The 16,865-nt window shown below is 39.9% G+C and overlaps 1 protein-coding gene across 6 annotated transcripts; it reads right to left on the minus strand.

Moving 5' to 3' along the window:
* Positions 1–1,281: 1,281 nt before the first annotated feature.
* On the minus strand, positions 1,282–11,113 carry LOC307023012 (uncharacterized protein). 6 transcript variants are annotated; one of them, XM_079655997.1, is made up of 7 exons: positions 11,048–11,113; positions 9,732–9,783; positions 8,753–8,792; positions 3,241–4,855; positions 2,558–2,717; positions 2,289–2,359; positions 1,282–1,907 (listed from the first exon to the last, which is right to left on the minus strand). In XM_079655997.1, the coding sequence occupies exons 4-7, from the start codon at positions 3,802–3,804 to the stop codon at positions 1,581–1,583; spliced, it is 1,122 nt and encodes a 373-aa protein (XP_079512123.1). In that variant the 5' UTR covers positions 3,805–4,855; positions 8,753–8,792; positions 9,732–9,783; positions 11,048–11,113; the 3' UTR covers positions 1,282–1,580. The 6 variants fall into 6 exon arrangements, 5 of the variants coding, with proteins under 5 accessions (XP_079512123.1, XP_079512125.1, XP_079512124.1 ...); XM_079655999.1 differs by lacking the exon at positions 11,048–11,113 and adding an exon at positions 10,751–10,997; XM_079655998.1 differs by lacking the exons at positions 9,732–9,783; positions 11,048–11,113 and having other exon boundaries at positions 8,753–9,132.
* Positions 11,114–16,865: the final 5,752 nt, after the last annotated feature.

Here is a 16,865-nt window from a genome sequence, read left to right on the forward strand (position 1 = left end):
TGTGTGTGTGTGTGTCTCCCTACAGGAAGATCACGCAGATTGCGTGCGACGCACCTATGCATTCATTGCGGCGCACCTATGCGTTTATGCGGCGCACCTATGCGTTTATGCGGCGCACCTATGCGTTTATGCGGCGCAATTAGTGTGGCACGGTTTCGCCGCTGCGAGGCTCCAGTAGTCATCTTTACTTTACAAAAAACACACCATTCAAGTTATTAGAAGAAAAAACATGTATTATTATTTGATTTTAAAAAAGTATTGTCATTAGTAGTTTTAAATATGTATTATAAGCTGCATGAAGGTAGTTATAGAAAGTTAAACAGTTCATAATTCCCTCTCTAGTATCTATTTCATATTGCCTTGAAACATCTAAATGAATATTTTTATAAAGCCACCTTTTACAAAATTGCATTTCTTACTTCTTTATAACAATACACCGTTTTACTAAACACAACTTGAATGCATTATAATGTAATTTATTGTAACCTCTCTCGTGTCAGTGAGCTCCGCTAATTAGCCAAATGGGAATGTTGACAGCTAGCTGCTAGCTGCTAACAGCTAGCAGGTATAAGCTAACGTTAACTAGCTCAACTCCTGCTGTTTCAACGGGTCTTTAAAAAAAATTAAATGTAGCATTATTATCACCAAATGTGTTTCCCCTGTCAGAATCAGAATCAGAAACAGGTTTTTTGCCAAGTAGGTTAAGAGGAGCTTGTCTTGGTGTTTTTGTTGCATACATAAACATGCATGCATACACTGTAAAACTTAATAAGTTGTGGTAACTTAGAAAAAGTATGCAAACTCGTTGCCTCACAATAAGTAAGTTAAGTTAACTTACTTATAAGTAAGTTAAGTTAACTTACTTATTGTCAGTACGAACAACTTGTGTATTCTAGGTGTACAGTTGACAAAAACCTTTTAAGTTATGTAAACTTATGTAAACTAAGTTGTGTAAACTTATGTAAACTAAGTTATGTACACTTATGTGAACAAAATTGTGTAAACTTATGTAAACTAAGTTATGTAAACTTAAAAGGCATGCTTTGTATTAACCTATTTTTTTGTATTTGTGTGAACTCAATGAACAAATTAAACTTAAATATACAAATCACCAGAACTTAACCCTTTTAAATTTGACTAACTCGTAATTTCTAAGGTTTACTATTAAATTAAACAAACTAATTCCTGCTAACTAAGATAATTGTACTACAACAAATCTCTAAACACGTTGTGTAAACTCCCAACAATCTCCAAAAAGAATGCATTAAAAACACAAATTGATTCAGTTGCAATATAACATTTATTTTCAAGTGCCAACAAACAGTGCTTTTTAAGTACTAAAAACCCTTAGCTTAATAAAAACAGCAGTGCACAACACACCAATTGTAAACATTTAAAATCTATAATGACCACTTTGAAGAAGAGTACTTTAAAAAAACAAACATTGTACTTTGCTCTCAACAATTAACAGAGTTATAACAGTGTCCCCATAGTAACAAACTTTTGTCATAATATTTAACAGTGCAACTTTTTAAAGTGCCAAGTTCTATCTGATAGCTGATGACTATCTTGATTAAGGTCTAATCCAATAGAGCGTTTCGTAGCGTTAATAGCTTAGGTGAGAATGTTTTGGTTCCCAGTCCGAGCATCACTCTTTGAAGGAACATCAGAGTATTTGCCATGCATTTTGGGTAGTCTAAATGCAAAGCATATATCAGGCCAAATAACAGGCAAACAGCCTGTGGAAAGTTTTTGATATTTTCCATTACAATACCTCCCTCAAGCACAATGTCAGTGGAGATGGGCTCGAGTTGCATTGAGCTTGGACCCTCCTGAGGACTGTCTTCGCTGAGAACAGTCAGCACACCAACGGTGACGGATGATAGGGCCTCATCTCTCGTTGTATCCTGCATAGAAAAACACGTTATTTAGAATATCATCGCTACCTATTAGAGTAGGTCTTCCTATGAAAACATTCATGTTGCATTTGCTTTGAAGTATTTGCTAAAAATGTAGCTCAAGTACACACTCAAACGGCGTTGTAACATTATATCCAAGAAGGTTCTGTAAATGTGGTATGAGGAAACTAATGCTATGGATGCATATACAGCTAGGAACGTACATTTATTTTACACCTCATGTCTAATCTAGACTCCTGGTCATGGAATTTAGTGTACAGTATTTTGAACACACCAAATTAAATCTTTTGGTTGCAAGTTTGTGTAAATAGGGGATATAACTTTTCAATAAATGCAAACCAAACCGTTTTTTTGTTTTCAAGTACTTACAAAGCATGTCTTGAAAAATCCCTGGAGTCGTCGCCAAGAACAATTGGAATGCCTTTGAGGACAACAGAGCGCTGTTCAGTCACGTCCGGTGTCTAATGATAGAGATAAAGAAGATACAGATGAGATTAAATGACAAACTCACAAGATGAAACATTTTGGCATTTTCCATCTTTTTGAGGGGTTGTTTTAATTATTTTAGAAGGCTTTTTAAGTAGTACCATATCGTCATCAATGTATGTGACAAAAAGTTGCTAAGTTATATTACTTACCGGCCAGTTGATGCTCTGCATCAACTCTGTCAGTTTCTGTCCAACCGATCCTTTTCTTGACTTGAACAGTTGGATGAAACCTGGGGTGTGCTGGTCCAGAAACCTCAAAGAAGTCTGCTTCGAAGTTCCGACTGGTAATCCGATTAAATTCGGCAAATACCTGAAAAAGTAGAGAAGGGGGTGGGGTAGGAGATGGAAAACCAGCACATTAGGAAGACATCAGATTAAATCATAACAATTGTGCAAGCAGGCAACCACTATGGCTTAGATAGAAAGGCAGGGTACACTTATAGCCCACAACAATATAATATTAACATGAACATATATAACAATAATATTTGCCAAATGTTATGATAATGAATGTGGTAAGTAATTTTTCATGAAAAGATTTTGGTAAAATTCTTCCTATCAATCAAAAATAAATTTGACATCATATTAAAGTCAATATCTTTAGATGTTGAACTTACACAACAAAACATTTAAAAACATCAACTTTTATAGACCATATTTTTAATCAATCACAGAATAATCGGATGAATAATCGATAATGAAAATAATGATTAGTTGCAGCCTTATTTTGATTGGCATTATATTAGTGGTTGGGAAGTTGGTAAAGTGAAATGCTGACATGGAGGAAAGTCAACCTTAAAGGCATTACTCAGTACAAACTAAAAGTAGCCTACCTGTCTCTCTGTGAAAAGGGCCGGCCATCGTTCAACCATGTTCTGTACAGCAGGCTCCTTTTTCACAATCTCTCGTCTGCGCAGTGGGAATGTTTGTTCCATCATTTGTGAGATGAGAGTGCCATTAGGTGTTTTTTTCTTCATTTCCTCCGTGAGAATCTTTCTGGCATTTTCGAGGCTTGTTTCATCATGTCCTTCAGGTAAATTAGGCAGATAATTTGCTTCACCTCTTTTTGGTCGTTTTATATTCTTGCTTGACGATTCACCCTGTGGGTTGACTTTACTTATTTTTCCTCCGTTGATTGCTACATCCTCACATCCAGCTTTTCGAAGTTTTGTGCGATAGTTGGCCATTTTAAATTTCAGGCTATTCTTCCAGCCATACCATCCAGGCTGAGAACCAGGCTCCGTAAGGCAGGGATGTTTGCTAATAAGGGATTTTGCAACACTGCTGAAGTCATCATCATCAGGATAAGCCTTGAAACTGTACACTGTTTCAGCAAGCTTTTGTAATATGTCATGCTTCATATCTCTTGATGGAGTCAGTCGTGTTCCATCTTTCATATAGGCAAGATCTCCCTGTCTAACGGCCCGTCTACACTACAGGCATCGAAAAATGCTTTCAACGCTTCGCCCATTCACTTGAATGGGGTGACGTAGAAGATTTTTAATCTTCGCCGAACTGCATTGTGGGGAGCATGGCATGGCTTTGCAAGCATCACGAGCATCTATCGGCATCAAAAGTTGAACAATGTTCAACTTTTGAGGCTCGATGCTTGGCATCAGCCAATCAAATCCCGTTTATGCAAATCCCGCCAGTGCAAGCGCAGCCAATCAAACCGCGTGCAAGCTGGGAGAGCCAGACCGCAGTTCATTTCCTCATATTCCAAACGAGATATTACGGTAGCAAATCACCCGGTTCTTTACGACCGGAACTATTTACCGGGATACAAACCGGAGAAACCAGGCATGGAGGGAGGTGGCAGAGACAGTGGGTGAAACTGGTAGGTTTTCGCCTGTTTGGAGAGTTTATATCCAGTTTACTTCGTTTTAACATTGCTATTGCTTTGTATGTCGGGGGCGGGAGATTCATGTGATTGGTTGTTTGTCGCGTTGCTCGCAAAAAATCGCCAAGCTTCAGACACGCCCAGCTTCAAGATTTTTTCATGCCTGTAGTGTAGACGGGCCGTAAGTCTGTAGTTCACATCAACTGAGAAATTTGGTGTGTTAAAGAACTCTGGCCATTGTTGATGTCTTAGCAATGGTGAGGTTCCTGCAGTCGACAGGATCTCAGTGTCTGCTGTGCTGCACTCACTCGTTTCTGCTCTTGTTGAGGGTGATGAAATGGTAGTTAAATGGAGAGGCACGATAGGGATGATTTTCAGTGTAGCTCTTTCAGGCAAATCTGATATTTCTGTCAAATTGCAGAGTGCGTTATTGAAGTCTTGGTCTTCATACTGAAGTTTAAATTCATACTGCAGAGATAATTTATCCCTGAGTTGAGCAATCAATTCTTTGACGGAATCCGGTCTCTTATTTAAAGTTAACTTCAAAATAGAATCTTCGGTGATGACAACTCTCAGCAATAACCGTTGGTCCATGTTGAGGTCTTATCCTGGGGAAAAGGAAGACATTTGTGAGATTGCCACAATGCTGAATTCACATCGCTCAGCATAATATGTACCGTTTAAGGGTAACAAGCTGTTTGCCTCCAACTCTGTAGAGTGACAGGGGGAAAACATCGTTCAGTTCACACAACTGTGTGACTGAAAAGGTGGACAAATGGCTTCTAGACAGCTCATATGCTCGCAGATGCTCATCATACCAGGAAGTCATAAGTCTGCAGACAAAAAATATGTCGGTATTGATAACCACAATTTTAGTTATTTGTCTGAAATCCGGGAGCCCTGAGCAACATCCAACTGAAATGACCATATCAGCACTGTACTTAATGCCATCTATGCAGACAGATGATGCTACAAGGACTGTGTTCTGCTGGGCATTCCTGTGATGAAGAAAGTTCTGCACATTTTCAGGAAATGAAGCCACCATGGCAGACTTTACTTTATTGATTTCAACAGATGGCTTGAATAAGGAGGTGGAAGCTAAATGAAATGCTATCATTTTTTGGTGTCTGAGAGCTAAAGTGAGGGCTACATTCTTGAAATTGTGAGAATGCCTCACTACTTTTTTGAAAAACTTGTGTTTTCCTTCAAAACACATTGTCCACACGTCACATAATGGACCAAACTTTTGAATCGATTGAGGGTAGTGCTCAATGTAGTGGTGCTTTGGGCGAATTCTTTGATTTGGGAAAACTTTCTGAAACAAATCTCGATGTTCTGAGATCTTGCATTCAAGAAAGTGCAACGACTCCTCTGTGAAGCTTGAGGACACTGACAATTCCAGCACATCTTTTAGGTTAATTAAAACCTCCCATGTTTCATCCTCCTCAGGAATGTGATGACCAACCAGTAGTGGCAGAAGTCGGAGTAGTGTCCAATTTTCATGACCATTTCCTCCAATTGTTCCCTTTGAGGAAAAGGTCTTCGTGATGAGCTGGGGTTGATTTGTTCTGTCTGAAAATGTATACGGAAACTTCTTAAAGACCCAGTGAAGTGCATGTTTTTGCACCAAAATGAAATGGCAGTTTCATTACTTACATATTATTGTGCCTGTTCATGGCTAAAATTATTTTTAATAATTCATAATTAATGAATTAATGAATTATTAATTTTGCCGTCTGAGCCTAACCGAAGTTGCAGACGATAGTGGCTGTGACGTCACAAGATGTACCCAGTTGCGATTGTAAACATGGCGGAGACTTTGGAAAGTGATACTAGTGTGAGAGAAATGATTGATTTGGACAGCTTTTCGGACAGGATAGATGAGGAAAGTGATCAATCTGGTGCACTTTGAGAGCAACATTAAGAGATTTATGGATACAGCTCTCAACACTCATATGAAACATATATTTCAATAATCAAAAAACATTGGAAGGATTTCTTAACCTATTTTATACAACTAATATTACATAGATGGAAATATTTGTTTACATAGATGACCAAACCCATTGAGATAACTTAGGCTACAGTTTACCTCCCTGAGCTGACGTTATCTCTCTCAGTCCCACAGGAGAGCACTCTCCCTCTCCTTATTGTTGAAACAGCTAATCTCCGTTAGCTCCGAGCTAGCACCAGATGCTGACAACAACCCTGTAACTCTCTCAGTCTCTCTTTCTCTCTCTCTCGAATCGACCAGTGGCCTTTATTTATCATGATCAATCAAAGAATCTACGAAACAATGACACCAGCCAGGCTCACCTTCATCTTTTGGGAACAGAAACATCGCCACTTCGGCAGACTTGACATTACTACAGCCAGCGGCAATGCATCGTTTCCCCTATGTTTTTCATCCCTCTTTCTTCACTGTCGCCTCCATTGTCAGGTTTTCTCGATTGGCAATCACTTCCAGTCGACTCCGACACACTTTCCAGGAAAATACTAGCTCAAAAACGTTGAGAAATTCGACTTTGAAAAAGAGAAAAAATGAACGGTGGTGAATGTAAACAGTGCGGCGGCGTCCATCTCGTGAAGTCACGCAGTAGATCGCAAGCCACGCCCACGAAGGCGAAGTTCGACTGCAGATTTCCCCGGCAAATTCAAAACTCGTCAAATTCGTTGCTATTCCAACGTCTTTTGATATGGGTTCCAATGGACAATTTTGGTCATTACTATACGTATTAGCATAACAGATCATGCACAGGTGCACACTTCACAGGGTCTTTAATGGCCCCAATCAGGAATTCAAGGGAGAAGTATTTCTTTGATATCAGTGCCTTCAAACACAAGGCCAATTCAGTTGGAACGATACCCTCCAGAAGATCATGCAAAAGGTCTGGTGGGAAACCATCGACAACATGAAAATCTTCCAAGCTTTCACTAAGTGGACAGCTTCCTTTGACACCATATTGTTGAGCCATTGTAGAATCATGCAACACATCTTGCACCTGTCTGTCATGATTTTCTTTAGTTCTTAGTTGGAATGAGCCTGTCCGAACTTCCTTGTGTTGTATTTCCTCCCGCGTTGCCATACAGAATTGACACATCTGGCTAACTCTGAAGCTTCCAAAGAAGCCTCCTAAAGAATGGGCAGCTAAATTGTCAGCAGCCACAAATAATACAGTGCCTTTTATGCTGGCTCCTAGCTGCTCGACATATACACCATGTTGCTCAAGAGACACAAGGTCCTGGATGAGAGGGTGGAGAATTTCAGCATAGCCATGGCCTTTGATGTTGTCAACCTTGCAAAGAATAGCAAGCTGAATGGAATGAAGAGAAGAGCGATATTTAGGGGGCAGATTGCCAAGTACCCAGTAGATAGCACATAGCTTGTGTTTCTTTCTCGAGGTTCCCAAGGAGTTAGCTACCTCAAAATCATCTATGTACAAAAACAGAGCAATCCTGAACTCTTCATCTGTCAAGAAATAATTGCCTTTAAAGTGGGAACCATCCCTGTGCGATTTGTATCCCTGTGAACATTTTCTTTAGTGACATGGCCTTGTCCAAAATGTCTCCATTGCTTAGCAAACTCTGCAGCATTTCCAGTATGGGGACATACACCACTGACTGCTTGTCGTTTTTTAGGAGAAATTCAACAGGCTTTACCACAGAGAATTCTCTTGTAATGTATGATGTTCGTCTTTTAGCAGTTGACAATGATCCCCCAGCAGAAGTGAATTTCAGGAAAACATTATTCTCAGTGACTACTCTGGCTATCTCGCTCACTAATGAGTTATCAGCTTCTTCACAATGTTGATTTAGTATTTTTCGAATTGAGGAATGTAACAAGGGCTTCGACAGCAAATACATTTGGTTGACCTGCTCTATAACCTCTTGCATTGCACTTTCAGAGATGTGAAGAATTGATGACATCTTCAGAAAAAGAGCAGCAACATTATGTTCCAACTGACTCTCCAAATCTTCCACATCTTCACCGAACTCAACATCATCAGCTTCAGGGACACTATCCTCAGCTTCAGGGACACTATCCTCAGATGGATCATTCAGATTAGGGGGAAGATCTTCAAGTATATTCTCTGAAAAAATGTCAGGTTTGAATGCTGACCTATCCTGCATCTGATGTTCTTTGCTTTTGTGTGAATTAAAGGTGGAATAAACATTGCTCTGAAAGTTACAGCCTTGATATGGACAAGTCACCTTTTGCTTCGACTTCAAATGTCTTCGCAAATGTGTGAAAAAATCTGCTTGACTGCAAGTCTCTATAAAGTCGCATAGCTGACAATGGAACGCTGTTTCACTCACTTTCTCGATATCCTTACGAGTGTGCCATGTTGATAAGTGAACCTTGAGTGCATTAAAAGATTTAAATGTGCAAAGGCATTCCTTATGGAGGCATGGGAGTGGTGATGTCCTAGTATGGCAGCCATGTTTGAGGCGGTAATGCTTAAGTAAAAAGACTCTTTTTACAGAGCAAAATGAGCAGAACTTACAGGTCCACTGCATCGGAGGTTTTCGATCTGCTTGGGAAATCTGAAAATCAAGAACGACAAACCAACAAAAATAATCAAACATCACCTATACAACCATTTAGAAACTACAGTGTTGTATTTACCTGATTTAGAATGCAAAACGTGTATTATGAAATATGTGAAAGTGAGAAGAGGACTAAATTGCATCCATGCTATTGTTGTGATCAAATTCTAGTGATGTTAAAGGTCCCATGTCATAATTCCATTGTTGAGGTATACTAAAATAGATTTATATTGTGCTATTTTCCCAAATCACATTGGTTTCTCATACAGCATCTCTGTATAGTATGTGTATTCACTGAATTTCACTCTCTGTCGTAAACGCCTTGTTGGAGCTCACCCCCCCCCCCCTCCCTGTGAGCCCAGTGTGCTCTGATTGGTCGGGACGTTGAGAAGCTCCCAGCTGCCGTCTGAGCTGCAGTGTGTGCTCCATGGCGGTGTGGTTTCCTGATTGGCGATACACACCTAAACACACCTAAACACAGCCAAACTCATCCTGAGCACACACAAACACTCACAGCCGAAGTAAAAACAATAAGTGTGGCTTAATATTGAGTAAGAAAAAGGTTTATAAACGCTGTGAGATCCCAACTCGTCTGTCAGCGCTCACAGAGCTCTATGCACGTCAAGGCTCTGGGTGGGGCAACTGGGTGTTCACACATCATAACGGCCAGGAAGAAAAAATTGGAAAATGAGAAATCTCCAACGAGGCGTTTTGGGGAGGTATTTTCTGTGTTAGAGTTTTACTCGCTACAGGGTGTACTTTGAGGGTTTGTGACTCTGCAGACCATTTACATGCAGAAAAACCTTCATAACACACAAGGGGACGGGTAATAACCGGAAAAGCATGACATGGGCCCTTTAACATAAAGCTCTTACGCCGCTGCTCATAGAACAAATACAAACGATCAGAGAGGAATTGTGTAGTGTGTAAAAATACCTTTTACTGCTTTGATCATGGAATGTGTGGAGTTGCCACTATCTGTTAAATCCTGAATGGGGAAAAATAAAACATTGAAAGCAGATATTTCTAACAAAAACATAGACATTTAATCGATTATAGCAAAGATTGCAAACATGACAAATCCTCACCACATTTTTTTAAATATGGCATAGCCTTTAAATCACAAAGACCTGGATATTATAACCATCAAATACATATTATTCAACTGAGTATGCCAGCCAACATCGTCACTATTATAACAGATTATGGTTGCATTGAATGTAAACACTATACTCTTTTTAAATGTAGACTAATATCAGTTAGCTTTTATGCTATGCTAATTTAAATCAAGTTTCACCAAATGCACTTTAAACATATGCAGGAGTGAAATAACCATTTCAGTTGGTACCTCCATATGATTATTGTAAAATAAATTATTAAAAGGTAATAGCCTACTATTACTGTGTAATACATGATTCAACTGTCACACATTGTTTGGGATTTTTTGTTTTTGTTGAACATTTCACGAGATATATTTTATATTTGAAAATTGAAATCCATTCATCTGATGCACTTTGTTAATTAAACAATTAAAATAGAAAGAAACTGATTGTATAATTATCAACAGTGACTTCAGACGGCAAGAACGCTACATCTACACCTCACGTGGGAACCTGACTCCCCGTTGCGGAGAATTGTAATGCCCACATCCGACACAGCCGCCAGACACATTTAAAAAAGAGCGAGTCGCGGTGAAGTAATGCCCGCTACATGGCCAAGCCAGCCCCGCGGAGCTTGCACCCGCAGTCTGCACCCATGAACGGCCGCCCGTAGCGGGAGAGTCCCTCCTCAAGCTCCCGGTCCCGCACCGCAACCCGCTTGGAGTATATACTGATTGGCGCTCACACGTTGTGAAGTGTAACTTTATACTTTGTTGTATAGGCTAATATATAAAACTGAAAACAGCCACAAGTCACGGCATTAGGCTAACACACTGACATAATGAAGTTACTCACGTGCTAGTCTTTGTTCAATGCCTTCTAAACAGAACCTCAACTCATACAAAAAGTACTTAAAAACGTTTATGCAGATAAATCAAGTCAGCCCTCGTCTATCTCCATATATTAAATGTTTTAAGACTATCTCCTGGGCCAAGCTGCAACACGATTTTGCCACATTATGTCTGCAATAGTTAGCATTAGCTAACATTAGCTAACGTTAGCTAATGTTATCTTAACTAGCAAGCATATAAACCTTGAGATTAAATACAACAACAAGACAGCAAAACGGTTGGGATGTTAATATGCACTCACCAAAGCAGTGTGCTAAGCACAAGATTCACTGTAATGTGACAATGATAATTAGACCCTCCAGAAAAACGCGGGCAAAAATCCTTGATTATGCGAGCTAAATTCCTTGATTATGCGGGCTAAAATCCTTGATTATGCGATTAAAAATGCGGGGTTTTTATGTGATTTTATGCGGGGAAATTGCGGGAAGTTGCGAAATATGCGGAAAGTTGCGAAATATGCTAAATATGCGGGGAAAAAGAATAACAATTTTTTTAAATATTGGGCTGTTTTATTTATTCTCTCTCACACACAACCTGCCACTAACCTTAAACCCCTTTACTATTCAATTAAACACATTCTATTTTAATCTCACACACACCCCCCCCCCCCCCCCACACACACACACACACACACTTCTCCGCCTCATTCTGTTTTCATTTCATTTACTCGTTCGTGATCTGACCAGCTTCAATCTTGTAGCCTACTCACTTCGTTTCTTGTAGCCCTCGAAAGGGTTTTGGAGGTTGATGCTCACCGTCAATTTCCTCTTATGCTCCAACCAATATACAGTCTATGGCTCCAACATACAGTTGCACGGGGTGCAGAATAGTTTCCCCCCACTTTTTGCCCGGTCTTTAGTAGAAATGTTCGTCGGTAAATGAGATGGATTAGATTTTTTCATCTTGGTGCTTTCTCTATCGTGTGAGCTCCACACGTTCACTCTATACAGTGTTGTTTACATTCTGTGACGCGCGAGCTGAAGACGTCACGTCAAGACGAGTTAACTTTTTTTTCTTTTCAATTTTGTGGGAAAATGCGGGGATTATGCGGCCTTTTGATAAATATGCGGCCTTTTAAAAATCTGCGCCATTTTGCTGATTATGCGGTAAATTCTGCGATCGCAGAATCGCGTTTTTCTGGAGGGTCTAGATCAGGGCTATTCAACGACACATTCAGTTGGGCCAGATTTTATAACTACAAAATTCAGCTGGGCCAGACATTCAGCGCCCTGTAAAAAGCGGGTAGTGACACATTTTAAACCAACACATATTACTGCGATGAATAACATCCAATTTTTATTCATTATTCATCTAACAAAGGTAGTTCAAAAAGTGCATAAAAACACAACAAATTAGCATTAATTTAACAGAATCTGAAAAAAGTGCACAGTTGTAGCATTACATTTGTTTGCTTTAGAAGTCAAATATTCAGGTTATGTTTTTTGAACCAGGCACATCAACAAGTGCATTTACTGAATACAATAAAAGCAGTCTTAATAAATGTCCTCACATACAAAAAAAACTGCTAAAGAGCTCCGATGCAACACAAAGCAATACTATTTTTTCACTTTCAAGTAATAACAAAAAAATCATACGTTTTGGTCACATTTGACCCAGACACATTACAAAGTGCATTTAAATGAATACAGAAAGAACTGTCAAACCCTTCAGTGCACAAACCCATAACAAGGGATACGGGTAACTATATGAATGAATACTACACTACACGTCTACTATAGTAAACTAGGTGCTTACTATCACCTCATTTGTGATTTGTCATCGCTGACTTTCTCAATGGGAGAAGGGAAATTTTTTGTGTTTTTCATGTTTTGAACAAGAGCAGTGATTTTTGGCTCATAGGATGTCAATCCTAAAACATTGGTGAAGAGTGCTGTCAGTCAGGGAGCAGCGAGTGCTACTTTTGATTGAGTTAATGTGTGAAAAGCTTGATTGATATGTTGATCCAAAGATACTGAGCACACAGATCGCTACTTTCTGAACGTTATGGAACTGCTGTTTGTTGACATCACTCCAAAGCTTCGCTGGCCCGTTAGTGCGCTGCATGTCAATAAGTTCCAGTGTATATTTCCCCTTGTCGATGCAGGGGACCACTTCCTTTGCTCTTGTTGATACGTCCCCCTCTATGGCAACAGTGAAGGAGTCTCTGGCAAAGCCCATCACCTCTGTGGGCAGAGCAAGTCCATCCAATCGATCGGCAAAGTTCTCTTTCAACCTCGCAATAAAATCTGTCATCCCATCCGTGATTTGTGCCGGAGATGTGATGTGTTTGGGGAGCGTCGGAAAATGCAGCATCCGACCCGTGCTCAAGTCGGTCGCGAAAAGTTCCAGTTTGACTTGGATCTGCTCCACAAGATAAATGACCGTTTTGTCTCTGTTTACGCTTCAGGGTTGAGAGAGACATGTTTTAGAGTTGCTATCATAGGACCACCGTTACTAGCACCACTAGATGCACTTTCAAAAAACGTGCTGCGTTGTGGTTTGGTGGTTTCTATGCAATGCGGAGTGTTGCGTTCATGGTCTGTACTAGTGTAGGAATTTGGCTACGGGAGGCTGGGCCACTCGGGAGTTGGTTCTGGGCCGCATCTGGCCCGCGGGCCGCCAGTTGAATAGGCCTGGTCTAGATAATGACCAGAGCGGCTAGCCGTTGGGGAGACGTCCATCCGCTGCAGGGCATGCTCGTAAATGTTCCAGAAAGTTCCAGAAAGTAACTTTGAGCGCAAAGTGGTCAAGGAGTGATCTGCGCATGTCCTAATGTTAAAAAAAAAAAAACATTTCCACTAACTTAGTTTTTCTAAATTAGCTCACATCAATTACATTGAGTTAGTTAGGTTTTTCGACCCTGTATTACAGCTTAATTATTTAAACTGAGTGTTAATAACAAGTTAATAAAAAATAAGTAAGGCTTACTTATTCATTCTTATTTAACACAATGTTAGGTTTTACAGTGTACAAATAAAAACAATGATAAAAAAAAAGTATTTAAAATATAGCAAAAGTTACATTGAATATGGATGGAACATAGGTATACCTGTAAACGTTGAAATAGAATAGAAACTAAACGTGCAGTTACAATTTGCAGAATTCTGAGGGTGGTGAAGTACTGACTGAGTTATGGGTGAACATCTTATTGTTTACATTGTGTGCATTAATGTCATGCATACAGTCTATAGAGGGGCTGAGGGTCAGTCAGGGGGGTCCCGGGCCTTTTTGATGGGCCGGTAGCAGAGGGGAAGCAGCTGTTCAGGTGGAGAGAGGTTTGAGTCCTGATGGAGCGCAGCCTCCTGCCAGAGGGGAGGGGACAAGGAGGAATATTAAGTTAAGTGGCCTTAACAATATGTTTTAAGATGAATAAGTGTATGTTGATATTTGATGTGTACATTGAGATGTAAGTAGAGTATGTTTTAAACTTATTATTTATTTATTTTTCTATTATTGATGCATTGCCAAAGACTTCATAAGCACATTTATTATTTGATCAATGCCAAATCTTGTAGTGTTATTAACTTTTTGTGGAAAATATCAACACCAGTTGGACTGGCCACACAGCATCGTCAAAGATTTTCAGCCGAAATCAAATGACTTCTCCTACTGCTAAACATGTTTGTTAGCTGTGTTCATATCTGAATGTTAAGAAAAACAAATGTAATACTCTAAAACTTTGCCCATTTAAGATACAGGAAGTGTAAATCATTGTAAACAGATGGTGCCACTTGTTGGCGCCACTTTTACTTTAATCTAATCCATGTAATTTAGTAAATGTAACAGCCACGAACTCATCATATTTTGAATCATGTTGCCATTCTGACTGAAAAATCTGCATGATTCAAGTCACAGACCCACCTGCACTCAATTTGTGTGCCTGCAGTTTATGTGATGCCAGAGAGGCTACCAGTTCAATACACTCTCACTCCATAATCGTCCAGGAGCTACGCTTGGTCAGGGTCCCGTGGCATGCAGTTGTGACGCTCCTAGGCTCCTTCAGTTTCATAAAGGGACGCAAATAGCTTTGAACTGATTGCAATGTATTCCCATCTGATTTGACGCTCATGGAAGCACGGCATTTGTTTGTGTCGGCTGCCCTTAAAGGCAATGTGAGCGTCCATTCCCATTGGATAACGGAGAATTGTACACCCGGAAGTAAGTATTCCCCTTACTGTCGATTGATTTTATAGTGATATCTGCACTACTCATCGACTAAAAAACACCAGATTATCCTTGTTAATTACACAACATTGATTGGTTTAAATTGTGTGCAATGCTTTTGTATTTTTCCCCTTCGATTCGGAAGTATTTCGGAGTAAAGGATGGCAGAAGACACTACACTACCCAGAATCCCCGGCTATCGTTTAGGACTACACCATGTGCTCTGTTTGACAAGCCCCATGATTAGTTCTCAAGCTCTGTGATTGGTTGACCTCCAACTGCATTCCATTCATTCCAATGGCTGGCGTCTATGTCACGTGATCTTCAAATTTCTCCCTGCAGAAAAAAAAAACATGTCCGAACTTCGTTTTATTCTCGGTGGAAAGTAGGCTTGTTTGAGACGAGCTGCGGCTCGCCTCGAAAGTAGACGAGAATAGCCGATCGCAGCCGTGGGAGGTCTCAAAAAGCTCGCCTGAAGTCGGACAGCTCGGAGTCGGCGTCGTTTCTCAATCTCGAGGATTCTGGCTTCCAAGCCAATATTTCAAGGATGCTACGTCATCGAGTTCCACCGAAGGACTATTCCAATCTCCAGCATACTTGGAATTCCACCGAGGCCACGTCCTTGGTTTGGCGGAAATGTTGAGGCTGCACATGGGTAGACTTCGCGTCCTTAAAATCCCCACAATGCTTTGCTCACGGACCAATTTCCAAAACCCTTGCGGAGAATTGCTGAACCGATGCAGCACACATTTAAATGTAAGTATGTAGTGGCGTAGAACATGTGTTGGTAAATATGTTACTTTGTTACATTTGTTTGTTATCAGCAAAAATGTGTTCCGTGAAAGTAAAGCAAGTTCATAATTAGATAGACATCGTGAGGTATTTATTTTCGGTACAGTTTATGTTGAAAAAGTTAGAGAGAGTGGCACACTTGTTAGCAGGGCCGCCCCTTGCCAACTTGGGGCCCTAAGCGACATTGTGAGATGAGGCCCCCTCCCCAACCGACAGGAGTGAAAAAAATTAGTTTGGAAACAAAGTAGGCTACTTTGCAAATATAATTCCTGTTTATTATTATTATTATTATATTATAAACATAAAATATATATTTTTTTTTTATTATTATTAAACTGTGAATAATGTATTCACTCAAATAAATAGAAAATATAATAAAATAAACATTAAGGTGCAGCATTTCGATGAACTGAAATAATCTGTATTTGAACGTTACTGTACTAGTACTCAAAAAACATAAACTATTAGTTTTGGGTTTTTAATTATTATTAAACTGTGAATATTCACTCAAATAAATACAAAATATAATAAAATAAACATTAAGTTGCAGCATTTCGATGAACTGAAATAATCTGTATTTGAACTATAGTACCTAAGCAGCCAGCTTGACATTATGACTTGCTTGTCATTGTATTTTCATGCTTTTTTAAAGAAAAATTAACTTGTGCACATTGCTTGCCGAAAGGGCAGATCTGCTGGCACTAACAATGTCTCCTGCTGTGGAGAACACCCTCTCGCTAGGGACAGAGGTAGCAGATACAGCCAGGTAGCGCTTTGCTAACATGGCGACATAAGGATATTTGGCGTTTGTAATAGCTTTGGCTCGGTCTGAACTTGTTGTGAGTGGTGGAGGCTTAAATGCTAGTGGGAGTTGGGTTTGCCCTTCAGTCTTTTTTCTTTTGGTACCGGTGATATTCACGTTCGGGTGATGCCTTTTCAAATGAGTGTGCAGTGTGCAAGTTTGATGTATTGCCAGCCGCGTAACCAATTTTAGTTGAACAATGCCGACAAACAACTTTGGTTCGGTCCACCTGTCTTTGTCCGTCATCCTTGTACGTAACTGTGAAACCAAAATGTTCCCAAACCGGAGACTTCAATGATGC

Source organism: Notothenia rossii (genome assembly GCF_949606895.1).
Source record: "Notothenia rossii genome assembly, chromosome: 10".
NCBI classification, from domain to species: Eukaryota; Metazoa; Chordata; class Actinopteri; order Perciformes; family Nototheniidae; genus Notothenia; species Notothenia rossii.